The following is a 27,632-nucleotide window of genomic DNA, read 5'->3' on the forward strand; positions in this document are numbered from 1 at the left end:
AAATTAGGTGCCTCGGCTTATATTTGGGTCGGCTTATACTCGAGTATATACAGTAATTTGATTGGTATCCTGGCTTATACTTCAGTCATTTTTTTGTGGTAAAATTAGGTGCCTCGGCTTATATTTGGGTTGGCTTATACTCGAGTATATACAGTAATTTGATTGGTATCCTGGCTTATACTTCAGTCATTTTTTTGTGGTAAAATTAGGTGCCTTGGCTTATATTTGGGTCGGCTTATACTCCAATATATACAGTAATTTGATTGGTATCCTGGCTTATACCAGTCATTTTTTTGTGGTAAAATTAGGTGCCTCGGCTTATATTTGGGTCGGCTTATACTCCAATATATACAGTAATTTGATTGGTATCCTGGCTTATACTTCAGTCATTTTTTTGTGGTAAAATTAGGTGCCTCGGCTTATATTTGGGTCGGCTTATACTCGAGTATATACAGTAATTTGATTGGTATCCTGGCTTATACTTCAGTCATTTTTTTGTGGTAAAATTAGGTGCCTCGGCTTATATTTGGGTCGGCTTATACTCGAGTATATACAGTAATTTGATTGGTATCCTGGCTTATACTTCAGTCATTTTTTTTGTGGTCAAATTAGGTGCCTCGGCTTATATTTGGGTCGGCTTATACTCCAATATATACAGTAATTTGATTGGTATCCTGGCTTATACTTCAGTCATTTTTTTGTGGTAAAATTAGGTGCCTCGGCTTATATTTGGGTCGGCTTATACTCGAGTATATACAGTAATTTGATTGGTATCCTGGCTTATACTTCAGTCATTTTTTTGTGGTAAAATTAGGTGCCTCGGCTTATATTTGGGTCGGCTTATACTCGAGTATATACAGTAATTTGATTGGTATCCTGGCTTATACTTCAGTCATTTTTTTTGTGGTCAAATTAGGTGCCTCGGCTTATATTTGGGTCGGCTTATACTCGAGTATATACGGTATATGGCAGTGTGGACTCAGATAATCCAGGTTTTTTGTGTGTGTCAGGAGCAACTTGAGAAACTGCAATTCGCTTCTGTTGTGAGAGAATTGGCTGTCTGCAAGGACGTTGCCCAGATGTTTTGATGTTTCTACCCTCTTTGTGGGAGGCTTTGCTCATGTCCCCGCATGGGGAGCTGGGGCTGACAGAGGGAGCTCATCCATGCTCTCCCTCCTTCCTTGGGATGCTCTTGAGGCACTATACAAAGTCCCAGAATACTTGTAAAGTATCTATACACACAAACGATTGTCTATGTACATAGAAAATGTGTCCAAATGACATATATGGTTACAGTTCCCCGTACAAAGCTCAATTTGGCCGTACCCACCACAATGAAAAGGAGCAACAGCTCTAACACAAAAGTTGTTCAAGTCTGGTATTGGGTCCAATACATATAGGCTTCAGGGCTACATAGTCAATGAAAATATCTTCCAAACAGATGGTTGGCCGTGTTGCTGTATACTGGATTGAAGAAAATAATGATGGAGCACCGCTCTCAAAAAAGTCTTCAAAAGTAAAGTCCAAATAAAGTCCCAAGTCTACAGGGGTCCCGGGTATTTTTGACCCTGTTTCAGGGAAAAACCCCTTCTTCAGGAGTTGTTAAACTCAGCAACAATGAATTTCTATCTAAAACAAAACATAGAGTAACAAGTATTTTACCAGCAGTATTAACAAAAGTAAAGGTAACCTATATAACAGTATTATACTTGCATAGTGCTAAATGCTTTCACTGAGTGACTCTGCTTGTGGTGATTTCAACTGCGAGTAATTCTGGAGGTTCATTCAAAGGTTTTTAAAGAGTACTTGAAGGTTTAAAGGAAACAGCTAAAATTAAGTGATTCATTAAGTCCCTGAGGGGAAAAGGTTTTAAACTTAAAGATCCAGTACATTTCCCTTTGGCTCATGAATGGGACCCTGAAGAAGGAGACAGAAGGCCTGATCCTTGCAGTCCATCATTATTTTCTTCAATCCAGTATACAGCAACACGACCAACCATCTGTTTGGAAGATATTTTCATTGACTGTATCCCTGAAGCCTATATGTATTGGACCCAATACCAGACTTGAACAACTTTTGTGTTAGAGCTGTTGCTCCTTTTCATTGTGGTGGGTACGGCCAAATTGAGCTTTGTACGGGGAACTGTAACCATATATGTCATTTGGACACATTTTCTATGTACATAGACCAGGGGTCCTCAAACTTTTTAAGCCGAGGGCCAGTCCACAATCCTTCAGACTGTTAAGGGGCCGAATTATCATTTGAAAAAAAAATACAAATTCCGATGCACACTGCATATGACTTATTTGTAGAGCAAAAACAACAACAACAAGAACAATGAAAGAACAATACAATGTTTAAAAATAAAAACAATTTTAACCAACATAAATTTATCAGGATTTCAATGGGAAGTGTGGTCCTGCTTCTGGCCAATGAGATAGTCAAGTTAATTAGGGTTGTTGTTGTTGTTGTTGTTGTTGTTGTGTGCCTTCAAGTCATTTCAGACTTTGGGTGAGCCTAAGTCTAAAATTTATTTATTATTTATTTACTGCATTTATTTACTACATTTGTATCACACCCTTCTCACCCCAAAGAGGACTCAGAGTGGCTTACAAATTATATGTACATACAATATATTATATTATTAGCATAGCACAATATTAGCATTATATATTACTATATTGAACTATACCACTATACTGTAATATTATTAGTAATATTATATGTAATATAGAATATATAATTAATATTATTATATGGTATTATTATTAGTGTTATATTGTATTACATTATAATATTAATATCAATATTATATGTATATACAATATATTATATTATAAAACTGAGGGCGGGGGCCAGGTAAATGACCTCGGAGGGCCCATCCGGCCCCCGGGCCTTAGTTTGGGGACCCCTGACATAGACAATCGTTTGTGTGTATAGATGCTCTTGAGGCACCCACTCTGGCCTCAGATGACCCTTCCAATCTCCCCACTGCAGCCCCTCTCGCCCTACTTTCGAGTGACGGGCAGCATCAGAAGCAGGAGTGATGCCAAGGCGCATGAATGTGGAGGATGCCAGAGCCAATTAATGCTGATTGATGAGCCTGATTAATCCTCCGCCTCCTCCTCCTCCGTGGGCTGACATCTCGTCACTAGCGCCTGGAGACGGAGGCATTCCCGAGGGAGCGATGCTCTCAGTCTCTGCCTCGGGAGGACCCTCTCTTTCTCCCCATGTGGCCGGTCAGTGGTCAGCGAGATGGTCTCCTCCTGGACCCCAGCCAAGGGATGCAGAGCAATGTGCAGAGGGATCCCGGCCAATATTCACAAGGGACATTATTATTATTATTATTATTATTTTATTATGACACAGCAAACAAGATAGAGATGCTGGATTTCGTATCACAGAATCACAAGTCGAACACTTCCCAAGTGTCTAGGACTGTGTGATGTATTATTATTATTATTATTATTATTATTATTATTATTATTGTTATTATTATTATATTATGACACAGCAAACAAGATAGATATGCTGGATTTCGTATCACAAAACCACAAGTCGAACACTTCCCAAGTGTCTAGGACTGTGTGATGTATTATTATTATTATTATTATTATTATTATTATTATTATTATTATTGTTATTATTATTATATTATGACACAGCAAACAAGATAGATATGCTGGATTTCGTATCACAAAACCACAAGTCGAACACTTCCCAAGTGTCTAGGACTGTGTGATGTATTATTATTATTATTATTATTATTATTATTATTATTATTATTATTGTTATTATTATTATATTATGACACAGCAAACAAGATAGACATGCTGGATTTCGTATCACAAAACCACAAGTCGAACTCTTCCCAAGTGTCTAGGACTGTGTGATGTATTATTATTATTATTATTATTATTATTATTATTATTATTATTATAATATATCGCGCTCTTCCCAAAAGCCTCAGATATTAGAGGTATTGTTGTAGAATGTGCACAAATATTATTATTATTATTATTATTATTATTATTGTTATTATTATTATATTATGACACAGCAAACAAGATAGATATGCTGGATTTCGTATCACAAAATCACAAGTCGAACTCTTCCCAAGTGTCTAGGACTGTGTGATGTATTATTATTATTATTATTATTATTATTATTATTATTATTATTATTATTATTATTATTATATATCGGGCTCTTCCCAAGAGCCTCAGATATTAGAGGTATTGTTGTAGAATGTGCACAAATATTATTATTATTATTATTATTATTATTGACACAACGACGTTGTATGACACAGCAAACAAGATAGATATGCTGGATTTCGTATCACAAAACCACAAGTCGAACACTTCTCAAGTGTCTAGGACTGTGTGATGTATTATTATTATTATTATTATTATTATTATTATTATTATTATTATTATATATCGGGCTCTTCCCAAGAGCCTCAGATATTAGAGGTATTGTTGTAGAATGTGCACAAATATTATTATTATTATTTTATTGTATGACACAGCAAACAAGATAGATATGCTGGATTTCGTATCACAAAATCACAAGTCGAACTCTTCCCAAGTGTCTAGGACTGTGTGATGTATATTATTATTATTATTATTATTATTATTATTATTATTATTATTATTATTATTATTATATATCGGGCTCTTCCCAAGAGCCTCAGATATTAGAGGTATTGTTGTAGAATGTGCACAAATATTATTATTATTATTATTATTTTATTGTATGACACAGCAAACAAGATAGATATGCTGGATTTCGTATCACAAAACCACAAGTCAAACACTTCCCAAGTGTCTAGGACTGTGTGATGTATTATTATTATTATTATTATTATTATTATTATTATTATTATTATTATTATATATCGGGCTCTTCCCAAGAGCCTCAGATATTAGAGGTATTGTTGTAGAATGTGCACAAATATTATTATTATTATTATTATTATTTTATTGTATGACACAGCAAACAAGATAGACATGCTGGATTTCGTATCACAAAACCACAAGTCGAACACTTCTCAAGTGTCTAGGACTGTGTGATGTATTATTATTATTATTATTATTATTATTATTATTATTATTATTATTATTATTATTATATATCGGGCTCTTCCCAAGAGCCTCAGATATTAGAGGTATTGTTGTAGAATGTGCACAAATATTATTATTATTATTATTATTATTTTATTGTATGACACAGCAAACAAGATAGACATGCTGGATTTCGTATCACAAAACCACAAGTCGAACACTTCTCAAGTGTCTAGGACTGTGTGATGTATTATTATTATTATTATTATTATTATTATTATTATTATTATTATTATATATCGGGCTCTTCCCAAGAGCCTCAGATATTAGAGGTATTGTTGTAGAATGTGCACAAATATTATTATTATTATTATTATTATTATTGACACAACGACGTTGTATGACACAGCAAACAAGATAGATATGCTGGATTTCGTATCACAAAACCACAAGTCGAACACTTCTCAAGTGTCTAGGACTGTGTGATGTATTATTATTATTATTATTATTATTATTATTATTATTATTATTATTATTATATATCGGGCTCTTCCCAAGAGCCTCAGATATTAGAGGTATTGTTGTAGAATGTGCACAAATATTATTATTATTATTTTATTGTATGACACAGCAAACAAGATAGATATGCTGGATTTCGTATCACAAAATCACAAGTCGAACTCTTCCCAAGTGTCTAGGACTGTGTGATGTATATTATTATTATTATTATTATTATTATTATTATTATTATTATTATTATTATTATTATATATCGGGCTCTTCCCAAGAGCCTCAGATATTAGAGGTATTGTTGTAGAATGTGCACAAATATTATTATTATTATTATTTTATTGTATGACACAACAAACAAGATAGACATGCTGGATTTCGTATCACAAAATCACAAGTCGAACCCTTCCCAAGTGTCTAGGACTGTGTGATGTATATTATTATTATTATTATTATTATTATTATTATTATTATTATTATTATTATTATTATATATCGGGCTCTTCCCAAGAGCCTCAGATATTAGAGGTATTGTTGTAGAATGTGCACAAATATTATTATTATTATTATTTTATTGTATGACACAGCAAACAAGATAGAGATGCTGGATTTCGTATCACAAAATCACAAGTCGAACCCTTCCCAAGTGTCTAGGACTGTGTGATGTATATTATTATTATTATTATTATTATTATTATTATTATTATTATTATTATTATATATCGGGCTCTTCCCAAGAGCCTCAGATATTAGAGGTATTGTTGTAGAATGTGCACAAATATTATTATTATTATTATTTTATTGTATGACACAGCAAACAAGATAGAGATGCTGGATTTCGTATCACAAAATCACAAGTCGAACCCTTCCCAAGTGTCTAGGACTGTGTGATGTATATTATTATTATTATTATTATTATTATTATTATTATTATTATTATTATTATTATTATATATCGGGCTCTTCCCAAGAGCCTCAGATATTAGAGGTATTGTTGTAGAATGTGCACAAATATTATTATTATTATTATTTTATTGTATGACACAACAAACAAGATAGACATGCTGGATTTCATATCACAAAATCACAAGTCGAACCCTTCCCAAGTGTCTAGGACTGTGTGATGTATATTATTATTATTATTATTATTATTATTATTATTATATATCGGGCTCTTCCCAAGAGCCTCAGATATTAGAGGTATTGTTGTAGAATGTGCACAAATATTATTATTATTATTATTTTATTGTATGACTCAGCAAACAAGGTAGACATGCTGGATTTCGTATCACAAAACCACAAGTCAAACATTTCCCAAGTGTCTAGGACTGTGTTATGTATTATTATTATTATTATTATTATTATTATTATTATTATTATTATTATTATTATTTTATGACACAGCAAACAAGATAGAGATGCTGGATTACGTATCACAAAATCACAAGTCGAACACTTCCCAAGTGTCTAGGACTGTGTGATGTATATTATTATTATTATTATTATTATTATTATTATTATTATTATTATTATTATTATTATTATTTTATGACACAGCAAACAAGATAGATATGCTGGATTTCGTATCACAAAATCACAAGTCGAACACTTCCCAAGTGTCTAGGACTGTGTGATGTATTATTATTATTATTATTATTATTATTATTATTATTATTATTATTATTATTATTATTTTATGACACAGCAAACAAGATATATATGCTGGATTTCGTATCACAAAACCACAAGTCGAACTCTTCCCAAGTGTCTAGGACTGTGTGATGTATTATTATTATTATTATTATTATTATTATTATTATTATTATATATCGCGCTCTTCCCAAAAGCCTCAGATATTAGAGGTATTGTTGTAGAATGTGCACAAATATTATTATTATTATTATTATTATTATTATTATTATTATTATTATTGTTGTTATTATTATATTATGACACAGCAAACAAGGTAGATATGCTGGATTACGTATCACAAAATCACAAGTCGAACACTTCCCAAGTGTCTAGGACTGTGTGATGTATATTATTATTATTATTATTATTATTATTATTATTATTATTATTATTATTATTATTATTATTATAATAATATCGGGCTCTTCCCAAGAGCCTCAGATATTAGAGGTATTGTTGTAGAATGTGCACAAATATTATTATTATTATTATTTTATTGTATGACACAGCAAACAAGGTAGATATGCTGGAATTCGTATCACAAAATCACAAGTCGAACTCTTCCCAAGTGTCTAGGACTGTGTGATGTATTTTCGGATGATGCTGCAGATCCCAGCAGGGTGGCCTTTTGCACTTGGCAGATCCAAATGTTTCCAAATGCCAGCTGAGATCTTTTGGCAGGGCACCCAGTGTGCCCATCACCACCGGGACCACCTGCACTGGTTTCTGCCAGAGTCTTTGAAGTTCAGTCTTGAGGTCCTGAGAGCGGCTGAGTTTTTCCTGTTGTTTTTCTTCAATGCGACTGTCACCTGGGATGGCAACATCAATGATCCAAACCTTGTTCTTTTCCACAACTGTGATGTCTGGTGTGTTGTGTTCCAGAACTTTGTCAGTCTGGATTCGGAAGTCCCACAGTATCTTTGTGTGCTCATTTTCCAATACTTTTGCAGGTTTGTGATCCCACCAGTTCTTTGCTGCTGGGAGGTGGGACTTGAGGCATAAGTTCCAATGAATCATTTGGGCCACATAGTTGTGCCTCTGTTTGTAGTCTGTCTGTGCAATTTTCTTACAGCAGCTGAGGAGATGATCCATGGTTTTGTCGGTTTCCTTGCACAGTCTGCATTTTGGGTCATCAGCTGATTTTTCGATCTTGGCCTTAATTGCATTTGTTCTGATGGCTTGCTCCTGGGCTGCAAGGATCAGGCCTTCTGTCTCCTTCTTCAGGGTCCCATTCGTGAGCCAGAGCCAGGTCTTCTCCTTCTCAGCTTTTCCTTCCATTTTGTTAAGGATCTTCCCATGCATTTTGTCAATGTCTATTGTTTCCAAACGCCGGCTGAGATCTTTTGGCACGGCACCCAGTATGCCCATCACCACTGGGACCACCTGCACTGGTTTCTGCCAGAGTCTTTGCAGTTCAATCTTGAGGTCCTGATAGTGGCTGAGTTTTTCTTGTTGTTGTTATTATTATTATTATTATTATTATTATTATTATTATTATTATTATACAATTCTATGATTCTATTCTTGTTGTTGTTGTTACTATTACTATTACAGTAGAGTCTCACTTATCCAACATAAAAGGGCCAGCAGAACGTCGGATAAGCGAATATGTTGGATAATAAGGAGGGTTTAAGGAAAAGCCTATTAAACATCAGATTGCATTATGATTTTACAAATTAAGCACCAAAACATCATGTTTCACAACAAATTTGACAGAAAAAGCAGTTCAATACACAATAATGTTATGTAGTGATTACTGTATTTACAAATCTAGCACCAAAACATCGCAATGTATTGAAAACATTGACTACAAAAACATTGACTACTAAAAGGCAGACTGCGTTGGATAATCCAGAATGTTGGATAAGCGAATGCTGGATAAGTGAGACTGTACTATATTATTGCTTTTACACAGAGGCTGGATGGACATTTGTCAGGGGTACTTTGTGCTTTTTCTACAAGGCAGGGGGTTGGACTAGATGGCCCATGGGGTCTCTTCCAACTCTCTTACTATGCAACTCTATGTTGTTGTTGTTGTTGTTGTTGTTGTTGTTGTTGTTGTATCCCGCTTTCCTCTCAAAGTGGCTTTGATTCTCTCTGGCCCAGGCCTTCTTCCCTCCCACTCACCTTAAGACCCTCCCTCCTTTCCACCGTAGAATAATAGAGTTGGAAGAGACCCCCAAAGGCCATCTAGTCCAACCCCCTGCCATGCAGGAAAAGCACAAAGCACCCTTGACAGAGGGCCAGTTTTTTTGAAGGGATGATTCAGGGCAGATCTTCTGGAGGTGGGAAGGGAACCGTAGAACTACAGAGTTGGAAGGGACCCCCAGAGGCCATCCAGTCCAACCCTCTTCTTCCATAAAGGCAGGCACAATCCAAGCCTTCCAGCCAGATGGCCACCTGTTTTTTGCTCAAAAGACCCCCATGAGCCTGAGCATATGGAAGCATGGGATTGTGCGTCCTCACGCCCACAGACACACTGTCTCCATTCAAAACACTGCAGAAGCCTGTGTTGTCGAAGGCTTTCATGGCCGGGATCACAGGGTTGTTGTGTGTCTTTCGGGCTGTGTGGCCATGTTCCAGAAGCATTCTCTCCTGATGTTTCGCCCACATCTATGGCAGGCCTCCTCAGAGGTTGTGAGGTATGGAGAAAACTAAGCAAAGAGGTTAATATATATCTGTGGAAAGTCTAGGGTGAGAGAGGTCAGTGTGAATGTTGTGTAGTTAATCACTTTAATTAGCATTGAAAAGCTTATCTGCTGTCTTCTTCCTGCCTCTGGGGCATCCTTTGTTTAGAGTCGTTAACTGCCCTAGGTTGATTCATGTCTGGAAATCCTCTGTTTTCAGAGTATTGCTTTTTATTTACTGTTCTGATTTTTGAGTTTTTTAATACTGGGAGCCAGATTTTGTTCATTTTCATGGTTTCTTCCTTTCTGTTGAAGTTGTCCACATGCTTGTGGATTTCAATGGCTTCTCTGTGTAGTATGACATGATAGTTGTTGGAATGGTCCAGCATTTTTGTGTTCTCAAATAGTATTCTGTGTCCAGGCTGGTTCATCAAATGCTCTGCTATGGCTGATTTCTCTGGTTGAGTGAGTCTGCAGTGCCTTTCATGTTCTTTGACTCTTGTTTGGGCAATGCTGCCTTTGGTGGTCCCTATGTAGACTTGTCCACAGCTGCATGGTATCCGGTAGACTCCTGCAGAAGAGAGAGGATCCCTCTTGTCCTTCGCTGACCGTAGCATTTGTTGGATTTTCTTTGTGGGTCTGTAGATTGTGCTTCTTCATCAGTTTGCCTATGCGGTCAGTGGTTCCCTTGATGTATGGTAAGGACACCTTTCCTCTGGGTGGATCTTTGTCTTGACTCTCATGGCTTGTTCTTGGCCTTGCAGCTCTTCTGATGTCTGTGGTGGAGTCTCCATTGGCCTGTAGAGCCCAGTTTAGGTGGTTGAGTTCACCTTGGAGGAGGTGAGGTTCGCAGATTCTTTGTGCACGGAATGCTTCTGGAACATGGCCACACAGCCCGAAAGACATACAGCAACACTGCAGAAGCCGTTTTATTCCAGGGCTGTTTTTGGGTCATGGAGCAAAAGGGTGCACAGGGAGTCCGGCAGGACCCTTGGAGACCCTTGAGGAGGGGGCCAGGCCTTGTGGAGTCCAAGTCCACCTCTGATGGAGTGACCGGGGACCTATAAAGGCTTATGCTGGTCGCCTCTCCTCCTCCTTGAGCCTGGAAGGTGCCCCCTTTGAGACACAAATGCTGCACGGCAGGAAACGGAGCCAGAAGCCAATTAAGACAACCAGGGCGGAGGGAAACATCACAGGGTTTGGCAAAGGACACCAAGAATGGGTTGCGGTGAGGGTTTTTTTTATGTAATTCAGAGGTTGTGAGGATGCCTACCATAGATGTGGGCGAAACATCAGGAGAGAATGCCTCTGGAACATGGAAAACTCACCACAACCCAGTGATTCCAGCCGTGAAAGCCTTCGACAAGACACCAAGAATCACGGTAGAACCACAGGAGGCGCCAAAGCCCATCGCATCCCGGAAGCTAAGCAGGGTCAGCCCTGGTTGGTGTTTGGATGGGAGTCCATCAAGTCACCCCAGGTGTTGAAAAGACACCAAGAATCACCGTAGAACCACAGGAGGTGCCAAAGCCCATTGCATCCCTTAAGCTAAGCAGGGTCAGCCCTGGTTGGTGTTTGGATGGGAGTCCATCAAGTCACCCCAGGTGTTGAAAAGACACCAAGAATCACCGTAGAACCACAGGAGGTGCCAAAGCCCATCATATCCCAGAAGCTAAGCAGGGTCATCCCTGGTTGGTGTTTGGATGGGAGTCCATCAAGTCACCCCAGGTGTTGAAAAGACACCAACAATCACCATAGAACCACAGGAGGTGCCAAAGCCCATTGCATCCCTTAAGCTAAGTAGGGTCAGCCCTGGTTGGTATTTGGATGGGCGTCCATCAAGTCACCCCAGGTGTTGAAAAGACACCAAGTATCACCGTAGAACCACAGGAGGTGCCAAAGCCCATCGCATCCCGGAAGCTAAGCAGGGTCAGCCCTGGTAGGTGCTTGGATGGGAGTCCATCAAGTCAACCCAGGTGTACTTTAGGCTCTATTTCAAACAAAAACCACTTTTGAAGGTCCCTTGCCTCAGAAAACCTTTCGATGGGGTCATCAAAACCAGACAGGTCACTTCCCTTGAAGTCCAGTTGCCCTGATCCTGGCCGATGTTGGCCATCCCTTTATTAGGTAGAGAATACTGAATTTCTCAAGAAATTGCTTTTCTGGCAAAATGTTTCCCATCTGAGATCCCATCTGATCCTGAGAGCAAAACAGGGCCAGCCCTGGTTGGTACTTGGATGGGAGACCACCAACTTACAGACCTTGAACTCCATGAGGTTGCTGTAAGGCAGTAGATGATTCGAAGGCCTCACCTGCTCATCTCCTCCTCTCCCTCGCCCAGGTACGTCCTGCTGCTGGTGACCCTCTTCTTGGTCCCGGGGCTGGTGATGACGGTGGCTTACGGGCTCATCTCCCGCGAACTCTACCGGGGCATCCAGTTCGAGATGGACCTCACGCGCAAGGCCACAGGTGCGTACCTGGAGAAGGGGGGAGGGGCTCACCTGGGGACAGGTAAACCTGGTCCGGGGGGAAGGGAGGGAGGGAGGGAGGGAGGGAGGGAGGGAGGGAGGATCTGCCTCAGTCCTGTCTTGGACATGCCGTCATTCAGCATTTTTAGAAATGACTTGGACAGGGAGGAGGTATCATCATCAACATCATCATCATCTCACTTTCATCTTGACTGAAGCACACACTTTCTCCACAACATTACAAAATCACACAACTTAATATTGCATCCCTAGGCTGCTTAGGCACCTTAAAACCACACTCGAGCCCCACCCCAGAATGTAAGCAAACAAGCTGTTTATTGATGGTTATAAGCAGAGCCGGCCCTAGGTAATTTTGGGGGGGTAGGTGAACCAAATCTTTGCGCCCCCCCCCCGAATTTACCCCCCCCCCCCACACACACACACAAACCAATACCTGAGAGCCGGGGCGGCAGGGACCATCACTCACCAAACGGCCGAACGAGGAAGGCCAGACTCTAGGAAGGCCTAGCTCTTCTAGGGAGACCTCGCGAGACTTTGCGAGACCTTGCGAGGTCTCCCTAGAAGAGCTAGGCCTTCCTAGAGTCTGGCCTTCCTCGTTCGGCCGTTTGGTGAGTGATGGTCCCTGCCGCCGCTGCCACCGGGGACCATCGCTCGCCAAACGGTCGAACGAGGAAGGCCAGACTCTTCTCAGGAGACCTCGCGAGACTTTGCGAGACCTCATGAGGTCTCCCTAGAAGAGCTAGGTCTTCTTGTGGAGCCTGGCCTTCCTCGTTCGGCCATTTGGCGAGTGATGGTCCCCACCAGCAGCACCTAGACAAACACCGGCGCTAAATTTACACGGGGGCGCTGTCGAGGCCTCAACAGCGCCCCCCTTCAACGTGCGCCCCAAGCGGCAGCTTCAGCTGCTTCAACGTTGGACCGGGCCTGGTTCTATGTAAGCACAAGCAAATGAGGTTCAGAGTCAATAAAATGGGTTTAAATCCACACGAGTAGTGTACTTAAAAATCTTGAAGCAAGAGTCTAGGAAAGTCATTCAACGAACATCATCCAAACCAGATATCAAACACAGTCCCATGAAAAGCATCAAGAATAGTCCAAACAAGATTCAGTTCCAAGTGTAGGAACAAACTGGAACCATAGGAAACAAGACTAGAATGCAAGATCAACTCCTAGGTAATCCAAGGTAATGGAAATCCAAATGGCAAAGTTACTGGAACATTCAACTGGATTCAAAGGCAAAACAAGGCTGGAACCTGAGCAAGATCCACGGCTGCAAGAATATACAGGAACACGGAGCAAAGGTCTTTCTCTCTTGAATTACAATGTTGCCACCTCTGCCGTAGCAGAGAAGAACCAGGCATTTAAGGAAAATTCAAGGTCTTTCTTTCATGAGAACACATTTTCTCTCGTGAGAAAGCTATTCATTAGCACACTTCAAAAGCAGTTGTTTACTTTTTCGCAAACATTCTCTTTCCCTCCTTCTGTGAGTTATCACCTCCCTCCTGTCAAACACATTATCCTCCTCTAAACTAGAATGTCCATCTGATAGCTGGTGAACTGGCCTTGGCAGCAGAGAGGAATCTGCTTCAAAATGCCTGCTTGCAACCATTCTGTCTCTGGTCCCAGAATCCATTGGAACAGACTTTGGCCACATGTCAGGCCCAAACCCAGAGTCCTCTGTCAGAGCAGGTGCAGGGACAATTATTGGCTAAATGGTCCCAATCTCAGGCTCAGGCTGGGCTACAACACTTAAAATCAACCAATGTATGTGACTCGAGTCTCATTTGCCATCGAATCTAATGCGCCTGTGACCACCAAAGCTCCCAGCAATGAAAAAGAAAACCTTGGGGTGCATCTCTGTTGCAGAATGGATGCACTTCGATTGCCTTGTTTCAATGCTACGGAATCATCGGAGTTGTGGTTTCACAAGGCCTTGAGCCTTCTCTCCCAAAAGGAGGCTGATGCTTCACCAAACTACAAATCCCAGGATCCCATAGTATTGAGCCATGGCCACTCTTGTAAGAAGCACAGCCAGGGCAGTCTAGATGGCCTTTGGTGTCCCCCTCCCAAGGTCTTGCAACTGTTGTAGCCTGGCAAGGGCCAGACAATTCCGACGAGGGTGATGAATTTCAAAATGAAGTGCTGAGAGTATTCAGGGAGATCTGCAGACAGGCCAGTCTGAGACAGGTCGGCCTGACCCTGAATCAGCAGACACTGTGAACCCGAACTTTCCCTGGAGAAGAGGCCTTGGGGAGACACAGAGGGCACAGAGATCTCAAGGGAGTGGAGATTAGATCTCAGGACTCAAGGCATGAAAAGCAGGCAATTAAGACATTCCGAGAGAATTAAAGAAAGGAGTTTCAGGTCCAGGGGCAGCAGGGATGATGTCAGGAGTGCCTTAGTGGGTTTGAATTAAGTGTTGGATTCTCAGCAATTCAGAGAAGACAACTTTGCCGTGGGGAAACAATCTTCAGTTTATGTTGCCAAGTTTTCAAGTCTTTGGTTCTTGTAATAGTAATATTCTTGTTTCATGCTCGTGCCTTTGCACCTTGGAATAATTTTGCCTGAATTACGTTTCCTGTGTTCATTTTCCTGCATTTTGCCCTGGATTGTTGCTATGTTCTTGGATTTCTAGTTCCTGTGATGTTTTCATGGATTTCATGGACTCTGGCTGCTTTAGTATATTTATATCCTGACTTTAGCCAATAAATTTATTTATTTATTTGCAGCATTTATATTCCGCCCTTCTTTCTCACCCCGAAGGGGACTCAGGGCGGATCACATTGCAGATATAAGGCAAACATTCAATGCCATAACATAGAACAGAGACAGAGACAAGACGCAGGCACGGGCTGGCCTCAAACTCATGACCTCTTGGTCAGAGTGATTTGTTGCAGCTGGCTTTCTTTCCAGCCTGCGCCACAGCCCGGCCTCTCTATTATTGGACTATTGGCCTCTGGTGTGGTGCTGGGTGAAGAGGTGCCTCAGGGATGTTAGGGATTCCTCTTCTTCAGAAGGGAAAAGGGAGGAGGAAAGTGTTCACGAATCAGAGAGGCAGTTGGAATCTGAAGAGGAGATTTTGCAAGTACCCACATTTCAGGAGAGGCGAAAGGAAATAGAGCAGAGACATTGTTCAGCTAGATCAGCTGCCAGAAATGCAGCTGCGTAATTAGGAACTGCCCTAGCAGCTGGGAGGGGACTCAGGGCTTTAAAGCAGAAGCAGGTGCAGCCAGCTCTTGCTGGTAACAAACTGACTTTTCGCTCCCCTTGTGCCTGCTTCGAGTCTGCATCTAGGAAACTGCTCCCAAGGATTTATTGCTGTTTCTTTGTCTGAAGTAAGACCGCTATTTGATTTGGGAATTTATCAGAGACTTAAGAACTGTGTTTGCCCTAAGACTTCCTTGCTTCCTTTTGCATTAATCCACTGAGTGTGCTGTTCTTTATGTTTTGCTGAAGTAAAGCAGTTTTCATTTACTTACCACATTGTTTTAAGGCTGTTCTTGAAAGACAAAACAGGACAAGGGCTAGGGTGCAACAGCAGCCCTGTGCTCCCCAAAAGAGGCTCTTTTTTGGGGGGCTGCTAGTTGTATTTCCCCACAGCACTGCCTCGTTGTTCCCTCCTTGACGCCTTCTGAGCCCCCACAGTTTTGATTTTTGCTTTCATGGATGTAGGTATTTCCTCTCACGACCGGTTTCCACCCTGTCGTGCTTCAATTGTGCATCGCAAATAAGCCACTGCAGGTTCCAAACTCCAGAGAATAATCCCCCTCATAGAGAAGTGACTAATGGCTCAGTTATTTGTAGGACCCCCAGAAAGGATCCAGGTGAAGGGGTGGTCAGCTGCTTGCATTGAAGGCACGCCTTCCTACTTTTATTTCCTTCCAAATGGTTTTGCAGATGGAGAGGAGCAGGACTTGTTTGGCAGCCTCTTGACAACACTTTGGATGTCGTAGTTGTTCTACTCCAGAAACTTCCTTTTTTGTGGCTGCCACAAACTCTGTTGAATTGGTTGCCGCTCAGTGATGATATTCATTGAAAAGCTATAGCCAAATAGTGCTGTTGCACTCTATCCTTGAGGCATCTTCTCACCCAGCACCACGCAGGAGTCCATTTGGACTACAACAGTTTATTAAGAAAAGCAGGTACAAAGGGGGGAAAGGGCATTTTCCCAAAAAGGAGTAGGAAAGGAGCTATAAAATAGCAGTTGTCCATATACAAAAAAGCAGTAGTCTAAAAAATGGCAAAGTACATGAAATCCAGGAAATCAGGATCACAGGCATAAATCCATAAGCATAAAAGCATGACCGTTTCCCAAGGCAAAACTCTTTCAGGAACATGGGTAAACACAGGAAATGTGAATCATGAATTTGAGAGCTGAAACAGGAACCTAGACCTTTTGGCAACGTTGTCTGCTCTGAGAGACACCAAGAAACATCACTTAATTTAAGCCCAAGCCCGACCAAAAAGCCATGAGATCATGCCTCACACATCTGGTTTTCAAGGACTTCCCATGGAGTCTCTCTAACCAACTAATTAATCTATCATTCACTCCCTCTGTGTGGAGACCTAATCTGGTATCACGGGAAAACTCCCCATCAGCTGAAGGCCGATTCCCAAGAGAAATGGACAAAACATCATCTGTCTCATTGTCAACTTCTCTCTGATCTAAGGCCTGCATTTCACCCCAATGACACACAGACTCCTCACTAAGAAACCCATCATCCCCTTCATTCTCTTAGAAATCCCCAGCTTCTTGCTGAGTCCCATCACGTCCGACAAGATGCACCTCCCACAGAAGCAAAGTTTTTGCAGTTCAATAAACTTTCCCCATGTTTTTATGATAGAACCAATTAGTAAATGACATTTTTAACCCAGGAACAAAAATCGTGTTACGTAACGTAATAAATCTGCACATTTCATTTTCATTGCACATTTCCTACTGCATGTTAGGAATTGTGGGTGTTGAAGTCCAAAACACCTGGAGGGAGGGCCGAATGTTGCCCATGCCTGCCAAAAACTCACCTGGCCTTTGTCTCTCTCTCTCTGCCTTCCAGCCCACCAGAACGGAGGAACGGACCCCCATGCGGCGGTGGAGGTGGAGGAAGGGGACGGCTGCTATGTCCAGGGTCCTCTCCCAGGGACGGCGGGGGCCCCTCCGGTGGAGCTTTCTGTGCTGACCCCTGCGATGCCGGACCGGGCACGGGTCAACAGCTCGGAGGCCAAGCTGCTGGCCAAGAAGCGCGTGATCCGGATGCTGGTGGTGATCGTGGCGGTCTTCTTCGCCTGCTGGCTGCCGGTCTACGGGGCCAACACCTGGCGGGCCTTCGACGCGGAGTCGGCCCACCGGGCGCTGGCCGGGACCCCCATCTCCTTCATCCACCTGCTCTCCTACGCCTCCGCCAGCATCAACCCCTTCGTCTACTGCTTCATGAACAAGCGCTTCCGCAAGGCCTTCGCCGCCACCTTCGCCCGATGCTGCTGCTGCTGCGGACCCCGCGGACCCTGCCCCTTCGTATCCGCGGCCCTGCGGCGGAGGAGGCAGCAGCGCGGACCCTGCGAGGAAGAGCTCACCACCGCCAGCGGGCCCTCCCTCTCCAAGATCAGCTACACCACCGTCAGCAGCGCCGGGCCCCTCTGAGGAGGACCCCCTTCAGCACCCTCAGGAAGAAAGACCCCCCCCATTTGCCCCAGACTGACCCCCTTGAGGGCATGCGTCATGGGTTGGGGGGTGCATGAAGGGGGGTTTTTCCCCCTCCCCATGTTGTCGGTCCTCCTAAACAGCCCCCCTCCATTTCTAGATCATTCCCTCAAAGGAATGATTAACTTCATCCCATAGACATGTGATTGTACTGAGCATGTTCAGGCTCAGGACTCCCTTTTGTATTCACTTTTGCATCAGACCTGAGGCTGTTAGGAATGGTGGGAGTTGGAGTCCACAGCACCCGGAGGGAGGGGCCAAGTTGGCCCTTGAGTCATAGCTTTACCTGAAAGCCCCCCTCTTTCCCTGCATTGCTTCTGCTTCTTCGTTTCTGCCATTTCAGGGAGGGGGCTGCATGGGGTGGGTTTCCTTTGTGTTTCTTTTGTGATTGTGAAATAAAGCCCACAACTGTTCTGAACCGCCTTCCTTGTCTGCATCTGCTTTTGCCCTGGGTTGTGTTGTTTTCCTTGGAGGAGGAAAAGGAGGGGGCACGAACCAGGAGACCCCCCTCATCCCACTCTTCTCTCATCTTCTGCCATCGCTCAACAAAAACACACACATACAGAGCTGCGCATTTTGGGAAGAGCCTTCCATCTTGCCCTGAATTATTCATCGCTATTTCTGCTCCCGGCGGCGGGAAATGTGGGGAGGGGTCTGGCCTAGATATGTCCTGGAACAGCCTCCCCATGCATATACACACACATACCATTCCAAGGCTGGGATTCCAAAACACCCATTGCAAGGCTCCTGCTGCATGCGCCAGAGCATGCGCCTGCATGGAATTTCCCACATCAGACTATTTCTGAAATATTGATGCCGCACAAGCTGTTTTCTTGTGCCTCCAAAAGCGCATTTTGCAAAGAGCTGCAAATCCACTCCTCACTCATGAGATGTTCCTCCATCTTTTGCTGCCCCCCCCCCCCGCCCGCCCCATAGTGGGAATCCAGACAGTTAAAGTAGTGTTAAAACTACTATAGTAGTTGTTCAGATTGAATACATCCTAAACTGTACAAACAGGAAATGCTGTGTTGAAAAGCCATGAAAGATTTCCAATAATAATAATAATAATAATAATAATAATGATGACGATGATGATGATGTTCGACTTGTGGTTTTGTGAAACAAAATCCAGCATGTCTATCTTGTTTGCTGTGTCATACAGCGTCGTTGTGTCAATAATAATAATAATAACAACAACAACAACAACAACAACAACTGCAAAAGGCCACCCTATTGGGATCTGCACGCATCATCCGAAAATACATCACACAGTCCTAGACACTTGGGAAGTGTTTGACTTGTGATTTTGTGATACGAAATCCAGCATATCTATCTTGTTTGCTGTGTCATAAAATAATAATTATAACTTTATTTTATACAGCGCATCCATCTCCCCGAAGGGACTCGGGTGGCTTACTGTCCTGTTTTGTTTTTCAAGAACAGCTTTAAAACAATGTGGTAAGTAAATGAAAACTGCTTTACTTCAGCAAAACATAAAGAACAGCACACTCAGTGGAATAATGCAAAAGAAAGCAAAGTAATCTTAGAGCAAACACAGTTAAGTCTCTGATAAATTCACAAACCAAGTAGCAGTTTTGCTTCAAACAAAGAAACAGCAATAAATCCTTAGGAGCAGTTTCCCAGATGCAGACTCAAAACAGGCACAAGGGGAGTGAAGGCTTAGGCATTAGAGTCAGTTTGTTACCAGCAAGAGCTGGCTGTACCTGCTTCTGCTTTATAGTCCTGAGTTCCCCCACAGCTGCTAGGGCGGTTCCCAATTAATCAGCTGCATTTCTGGCAGCTATTCTAGCTGAACGACGACTCTGCTCTGTTTCCTTTCGCCTCTCCTGAAATGTGGGTACTTGCAAAATCTCCTCCTCAGATTCCAACTGCCGCTCTGATTCATGAACACTTTCCTTCTCCCCTTCCTCTTCTGAAGAAGAGCAATCCCTAACACTTACATGGGGCCAAGTCCGGGTAATTACAGTCATCAGAAAGTTTTTTAAAAATCAAACAAAATACAATTATACACAGTAAGCAGAATAAAATAACAGTGATACCAACTAAACATAATCTAAAACCTGGGCAAAGTTTATAAAAACAGACTGGGAGAAAAAGTGCAGAGTGTATATTGTAAACAAGAGAATGTAGTAGATGATACTAAGACTCCAGTTTTGCTGCTAGCCTTAGTTACGTATTGTGATTTCATACACAGCAGTATCTGAAGAAATCCAACACTTGGCAAATATCCATGATGCTCAAAGATTTTTTTAAAGCCACCAAGGTCATCTATGGACCAAGAAATCATGGCATACAGCTTCTACGCGCATCAGATAGAAACAAAATTCTGAAGGACAAAAAAAATCAATTGCAATGCATTGGAAAGAGCACTCCTACAACCTCCTGAATTGCAGCTCCAACGTTGCCAAAGAGGTTCTCTCACAAATCCCACAACAACAAATTAGGGATGAACTTGCAGCGCTGCCTAGTTTGGAGGAAGTCAGCAATGCCATCGGCCAACAAAAAAACAACAAAGCCAGCGGACCTGATGGGATCCCTGCTGAAATCTTCAAAGAGGGTGGACCTGAGCTGATACAACAACTCCACCAGCTCATTGAAAAAATGTGGGTGACTGAGAAAATCCCAGCAGACATCAAAGTGACCCATTTAAGGTGAAAAACAGACACTATATATGTGTGTGTGTGTGAGAGAGAGAGAGAGAGAGAGTTTCAGAATTGTTCTTTTAGTTGCCCCAAAACATTTACTCTTCCATAAAATATCTTGGTTTAAATCATACTCTCAAGAGACAAAATAAGCAGACTTCTCTAAAAGTTACTTAGTTGGTTTACTCACAAACTTCATGTATTCAGCATGCAGGTACTTTGTTTATCAGTCCAGTCACAGATAGGATCTGAAGTGGTTTCTCTGTGTAGATAAGATAGGGCATCGTTCTTAGAATTAACAGTCCATAATCTAAAGTTTAGGACAGGGGCCAGGTAGATGACCTCGGAGAGCCACATTCAGCCCACAGGCCTTATGTTGTGGCTCCTTGGTCTAAAGCAGGGGTCCCCAAACTAAGGCCCGGGGGCCGGATGCGGCCCTCCAAGGTCATTTACCTGGCCCCCACCCTCAGTTTTATAATATAATATTTTTATATCAGTTTCAATAATATAATATATTGTATATACATATAATATTGATAATAATCTTATGTTATACAATATTATACTAATAGTAATACCATATAATAATATTAATTATATGTTATGTATTACATATTATAAAATAGTATAGTGGTATAGTTCAATATATTAATATATAATGCTAATTTTGTGTTAAGCTAATAATATAATATATTGTATGTACATATAGCTGCTCTGAGTCCCCTTCGGGGTGAGAAGGGTGGGATATAAATGTAGTAAATATATGCAGTAAATAAATAATTAATTTTAGACTTAGGCTCGGCCAAAGTCTGAAATGACTTGAAGACACAACAACAACAACAATCCTAATTAACCTGACTATCTCATTGGCCAGAAGCAGGCCCACACTTCTGATAGGTTTATGTTGGTTACAATTGTTTTCATTTTTAAATATTGTATTGGTCTTTCATTGTTATTGTTGTTGTTTTGCACTACATATTGTATTGGTCTTTCATTGTTATTGTTGTTGTTTTGCACTACATATAAGATATGTGCAGTGTGCATAGGAATTTTTTCATTTTCTTTTTCAAATGATAATTTGGCCCCTCAACAGTCTGAAGGATTGTGGACCGGCCCTCTGCTTAAAAAGTTTGGGGACCCCTGGTCTAAAGCATACAGTTCCAATGGAAGTCTAAGGCATGAATTTCCTGCACTGAAGTCTCTAAACGTAGAGTTCCTACTGAAGTCTGAAGCACACTGTTCTAAAATGGAGTCTGAGTCCTGAACAAGCCCAGACCTGATCACATGGTCTGCAGCCCCTCCCACATCAAAGAGTTAAAGAAAACTGCAAACCAATACCCACATATATAATACAGCAAGAAATCTGAATTATATGCATAACAAATAACTAGTGGAGGTTTGGAGACGGTTGCCATTTCCATCAATCTGGCCTTGAAAAAACCCTGCGGTTATGGTTTCAGGCATCTTTCGGGCTGGAGGAATCCCCCTGATTATGGATTTATTTATTTAAATTGTATTCTGCCTCTTTTCCAAGCCAAGGTGACTCACGGCATAATTGAAAAGGAAGATCTGCTTTAGTGGGAAAATAAGATAAATATAACACCCTGTTGGAAACATCATGGATGGGTGGCATTTCGGGGAGAGCGCGCAAGACCCGAAGTGTGGCACGCTCCCCTCCGCACTCCCACAGGCCACATGGAGCAACGTGGCAAACAATGGGGCGCATGGGGAGAAATGGCTGGTGTTTGCACCGCACCCCTCCATTGTGTCTCACTACGAAATTAGTGTCGAGACTCAGCCTTTGTGTGACTCTGATGAGGATTCTGGGATGCAGTTTCAAGATGATGGGATTCAGGTTCAGGATGAGTTTCAAGATGACTCTGATGGGAATTATGGGGTTCAGGTTTAGGATGAGTTTCAAGATGACTCTGATGGGAATTATGGGATTCAGGTTCAGGATGAGTTTCAAGATGACTCTGATGGGAATTATGGGATTCAGGTTCAGGATGAGTTTCAAGATGACTCTGATGGGAATTATGGGGTTCAGGTTCAGGATGAGTTTCAAGATGACTCTGATGGGAATTATGGGATTCAGGTTCAGGATGAGTTTCAAGATGACTCTGATGGGAATTATGGGATTCAGGTTCAGGATGAGTTTCAAGATGACTCTGATGGGAATTATGGGATTCAGGTTCAGGATGAGTTTCAAGATGACTCTGATGGGAATTATGGGGTTCAGGTTCAGGATGAGTTTCAAGATGACTCTGATGGGAATTATGGGGTTCAGGTTCAGGATGAGTTTCAAGATGACTCTGATGGGAATTATGGGATTCAGGTTCAGGATGAGTTTCAAGATGACTCTGATGGGAATTATGGGATTCAGGTTCAGGATGAGTTTCAAGATGACTCTGATGGGAATTATGGGATTCAGGTTCAGGATGAGTTTCAAGATGACTCTGATGGGAATTATGGGATTCAGGTTCAGGATGAGTTTCAAGATGACTCTGATGGGAATTATGGGGTTCAGGTTCAGGATGAGTTTCAAGATGACTCTGATGGGAATTATGGGGTTCAGGTTCAGGATGAGTTTCAAGATGACTCTGATGGGAATTATGGGGTTCAGGTTCAGGGTGAGTTTCAAGATGACTCTGATGGGAATTATGGGGTTCAGGTTCAGGGTGAGTTTCAAGATGACTCTGATGGGAATTATGGGGTTCAGGTTCAGGATGAGTTTCAAGATGACTCTGATGGGAATTATGGGGTTCAGGTTCAGGATGAGTTTCAAGATGACTCTGATGGGAATTATGGGGTTCAGGTTCAGGGTGAGTTTCAAGATGACTCTGATGGGAATTATGGGGTTCAGGTTCAGGATGAGTTTCAAGATGACTCTGATGGGAATTATGGGATTCAGGTTCAGGATGAGTTTCAAGATGACTCTGATGGGAATTATGGGGTTCAGGTTCAGGATGAGTTTCAAGATGACTCTGATGGGAATTATGGGATTCAGGTTCAGGATGAGTTTCAAGATGACTCTGATGGGAATTATGGGATTCAGGTTCAGGATGAGTTTCAAGATGACTCTGATGGGAATTATGGGATTCAGGTTCAGGATGAGTTTCAAGATGACTCTGATGGGAATTATGGGATTCAGGTTCAGGATGAGTTTCAAGATGACTCTGATGGGAATTATGGGATTTGGGTTCAGGATGAATTTCAAGATGACTCTGATGGGAATTATGGGATTCAGGTTCAGGATGAGTTTCAAGATGACTCTGATGGGAATTATGGGATTCAGGTTCAGGATGAGTTTCAAGATGACTCTGATGGGAATTATGGGGTTCAGGTTCAGGATGAGTTTCAAGATGACTCTGATGGGAATTATGGGATTCAGGTTCAGGATGAGTTTCAAGATGACTCTGATGGGAATTATGGGATTCAGGTTCAGGATGAGTTTCAAGATGACTCTGATGGGAATTATGGGATTCAGGTTCAGGAAGAGTTTCAAGATGACTCTGATGGGAATTATGGGATTCAGGTTCAGGATGAGTTTCAAGATGACTCTGATGGGAATTATGGAGTTCAGGTTCAGGATGAGTTTCAAGATGACTCTGATGGGAATTATGGGATTCAGGTTCAGGATGAGTTTCAAGATGACTCTGATGGGAATTATGGGATTCAGGTTCAGGAAGAGTTTCAAGATGACTCCGATGGGAATTATGGGATTCAGGTTCAGGATGAGTTTCAAGATGACTCTGATGGGAATTATGGGATTCAGGTTCAGGATGAGTTTCAAGATGACTCTGATGGGAATTATGGGATTCAGGTTCAGGATGAGTTTCAAGATGACTCTGATGGGAATTATGGGATTTGGGTTCAGGATGAATTTCAAGATGACTCTGATGGGAATTATGGGATTCAGGTTCAGGGTGAGTTTCAAGATGACTCTGATGGGAATTATGGGATTCAGGTTCAGGATGAGTTTCAAGATGACTCTGATGGGAATTATGGGATTCAGGTTCAGGATGAGTTTCAAGATGACTCTGATGGGAATTATGGGATCAAGGTGCAGAATGTCCCTGCTGTGGGAGATGAGGAGCAGTGAGGCTTTCCCATGGGAAGAAATGATGTTGTTACTGATGATGGTTTTCAGGTGCAAGAAGCAGAAAGGGAGAGCGGTTCCCAGCCTCTGTCTGATAACACTAACGAGCCCTGTGGCCTTGAAAGCGATGAGGCCTCTTCTCTAGATCGGGCTAGTCGTTTGGAATTTCAGGGGTTGCGCAGAAGTCTCAGAATAGCAAATAAGAGGGAGGGCAAAGGGCAAAGAAATGCCTTCATGTTATGCTATTAAAACAGTCTGCTGAGAAGGAGATCTTCGTCAAAGCAATTTCCTCGCTTGAATCAAGAACCAAGTTTGCTTTCCTGTATTATCTTGTAGTCTGGATGTATCCTCATTTCTGGGACTTTGGCTTCGTTTTAAGGACCTTGCTTCATGCCTAATGTTTCCACGGATTTATTCTACAGTCTTGTTTTTGTAACTATCTTTTGGAACTGAACTTTTACCTTTTATGAACTATCCTTTCCTTATTTCCTAATAAACTACAAAAGACTACGATCTGTGTGCAGCCTGGTGTCTTTAGCAAGGTGAAGCTAATAAGAGGTGCGACAATTAGTGGTTGGAGAAAGTGTTTCTGAAATTTGATAGGGTCCGTATCGTAACTATAAGGAGTTAACTACTTTTTCATTACTTTTGTGATGACTCATGGGCCATGTAGTCCCGTTCCTGGTACTTTTGAGGCAGATGAAGAGGAAAACTTGGGTTTCCCACCTTTTCAGTCAGAATTGGAGCCCTTGCACCTGCAAGATGTTTGCCCACAGGAAGTCAGCCAAACAAGCCTTGAGCAGAAATCTCCCCCATTTTCTCGCCGGGATTATTATAATCGAGATAGAGGCGCTCGGGAGGCGACTCGCAGGAGCGCCAGGATAGCTGCCAGACAATTAGCTGATTAAGTCTGTTTCCCTTGGGAAACTTTAAGGAGTCAATGCATCTGGACACAGTATGGGTTTCGTTTCTTGTTCCCCAGGGAAAGTGTTCCTTGGCGGGAAAACAAGATCCTATATAGGTGTTTGCCCGCAAAGAAATCCTTGCGGAGTCAATTCGTCAGCTTCGGGAGTAGATCGTGTGTGGACTACGCTACTCCAGTTCCCTCGGACCTTGTTCCAGTTCCAAGCCTGCCTTGTCCCCGGATCTTGCCACGGACCTCGTTCTTGCTTCTTGCCTCTTGTTGCCACGTATCAAGCCTTGCTTGCCAAGAATCTAGTTTGCTTCCAGCCTTGTTGTCAAGCTCCATTGGAATAAAGGACCCTGTCATTTCCCCACACTTTGCTTGGAAAAGTGTGTGTTTCGGTTATTGGATTATAACTTTGGACTCTAATATCTCATATTGGACATTGTTTTCCTGGACTATATTTGACCTTTCTGAAAGGTCTACTTCTGAACTATATTCTTCACTTGTTTTTATTAACTTTATATATTCTTTTAATAAAGATATTAGATAGATTCTGGTCTCTGCGCATGGTTATTGGTGCTCTGCAGCCTGGGTCTTGACAACTTTTCATTTATTTATTTATTTTATTTATTTATAGCATTTATATTCTGCCCTTCTCACCCCGAAGGGGACTCAGGGCGGATCACATTACACATAAAGGCAAAGATTCAATGCCTTTAACATAGAACAAAGACAAACAAACATAGGCTCCGAGCGGGCCTCAAACTCATGACCTCCTGGTCAGGGTGATTCATTGTAGTGATTGATTGCAGCTGCTCTCCAGCCTGCGCCACAGCCCGAGCCCAATTACTTTTTTTTTAATAATAGTTTTTATTGTGCTTTTATCTATTATTACAGTGAAAGCGAGGAAAACAATTGTGTGTAGACAGTGGGGTGAAAGTAGAGACCAGAGACCAAAAAAGCAAAAGAAGATAACACCAGCAAAGGAAAGATAAATAAATAATAAACTTTAAAAAATAGGTGTAAAAAAAAATTTAAAAAGAGAGAAAATAATAATAATAATAATAATAATAATAATAATAATAATAATAATAATAATAATAATAAAAATGTGGATGACTTCCCATTGACCTCTTGAGGGTTTCAAAATCTTGTAGTCTGTTTTCATCTCAGGTATTAACAGTCTTGTAGTTTTGGTGTATATCACATACCAAATAAGTCTATTGTTAAATTATATCCTTCTTTCTGAATGAAGTCTCTGAAGCCCAGCCAGTCTGTTTTTTTCTTTGACTTCTCTTAGTCTTTGAGTTAACATATCCATTTGTATTATACCAAACAATTTTAGAATCCAATCGTTGATGGACGGTACCTCCTTTTGCTTCCATATTCTAGCTACAACTAGTCTTGCTGCGGTTCCAATAATATCTTCCTATTATATTCAATATCCTTTCCTTTTTTCAGCAGATTTTCGTTGAGTCTCCATCTAAAGTTGTTTTTGGTGCCCTGTAATGTGCATTCCAAAGCACAATGATCTGAGTGGGTTCTAGGGTGTATTTTTATTTTATTTTTTTGTTCTAGTAGTAAGGGTTCTGGTCATCCATATCATATCTATGCGTGACCATACTTCGTGCCTCCCTGAGTAAAAAGTGAATTACTTTTCATTAAGTAATTGTGCCAATGGGGAAACTTCAGGAGCTCCTTCAAAGTTTTTACAAGCAACATTTTTTAAAACCGAACTACAAGACTTTTCCCCCCAACTTTCGGAAATATTCATACATCTACTGATTTTTGGGATTGACAAAAAATTGACATTTAAAAAAAAAAAAAAACACACACATACCAGCGATCTCATTGAATGTCTCTCATATTGACCAATAGAAT

The 27,632-nt window shown here is 41.5% G+C and overlaps 2 protein-coding genes across 4 annotated transcripts in view; both read left to right on the top strand.

Annotated features, from left to right (window-relative positions):
• LOC100563187 (cholecystokinin receptor) overlaps window positions 1-18,505 on the top strand; it is a 40,360-nt gene extending 21,855 nt beyond the window's left edge. Inside the window, exons 4-5 of the mRNA XM_062966939.1 lie at window positions 12,237-12,364; window positions 17,439-18,505. Of these exons, the coding sequence (XP_062823009.1) occupies window positions 12,237-12,364; window positions 17,439-18,022 (712 nt within the window). The 3' untranslated portion in view covers window positions 18,023-18,505. The remainder of the gene's footprint in view (window positions 1-12,236; window positions 12,365-17,438) is intronic.
• Window positions 18,506-21,543: 3,038 nt separating this feature from the next.
• LOC134294994 (S-antigen protein-like) lies at window positions 21,544-24,979 on the top strand. Of its 3 annotated transcripts, none has more exons than XM_062966937.1 (3): window positions 21,544-22,648; window positions 22,745-23,608; window positions 23,657-24,979. In XM_062966937.1, exons 1-3 carry the CDS (start codon window positions 22,364-22,366, stop codon window positions 24,845-24,847), a joined length of 2,340 nt encoding a protein of 779 aa, XP_062823007.1. In that variant the 5' UTR covers window positions 21,544-22,363; the 3' UTR covers window positions 24,848-24,979. The 3 variants fall into 3 exon arrangements, with proteins under 3 accessions (XP_062823007.1, XP_062823008.1, XP_062823006.1); XM_062966938.1 differs by having other exon boundaries at window positions 21,545-22,648; window positions 22,745-24,568; window positions 24,665-24,977; XM_062966936.1 differs by having other exon boundaries at window positions 21,546-22,648; window positions 22,745-24,977.
• Window positions 24,980-27,632: the final 2,653 nt, after the last annotated feature.

Source organism: Anolis carolinensis, unplaced genomic scaffold, assembly GCF_035594765.1.
Source record: "Anolis carolinensis isolate JA03-04 unplaced genomic scaffold, rAnoCar3.1.pri scaffold_46, whole genome shotgun sequence".
Lineage (NCBI taxonomy): Eukaryota > Metazoa > Chordata > Lepidosauria > Squamata > Dactyloidae > Anolis > Anolis carolinensis.

What these genes read in the sequence shown, in the direction of transcription:
- LOC134294994 (XM_062966936.1), top strand. Translation starts at nt 22,364, where the DNA reads ATGGATGGGTGGCATTTCGGGGAGAGCGCGCAAGACCCGAAGTGTGGC. An exon ending in ATGGGAATTATGGGGTTCAG is followed by an intron (nt 22,649 to 22,744) that starts GTTTAGGATGAG and finishes TATGGGATTCAG; the next exon opens with GTTCAGGATGAGTTTCAAGA.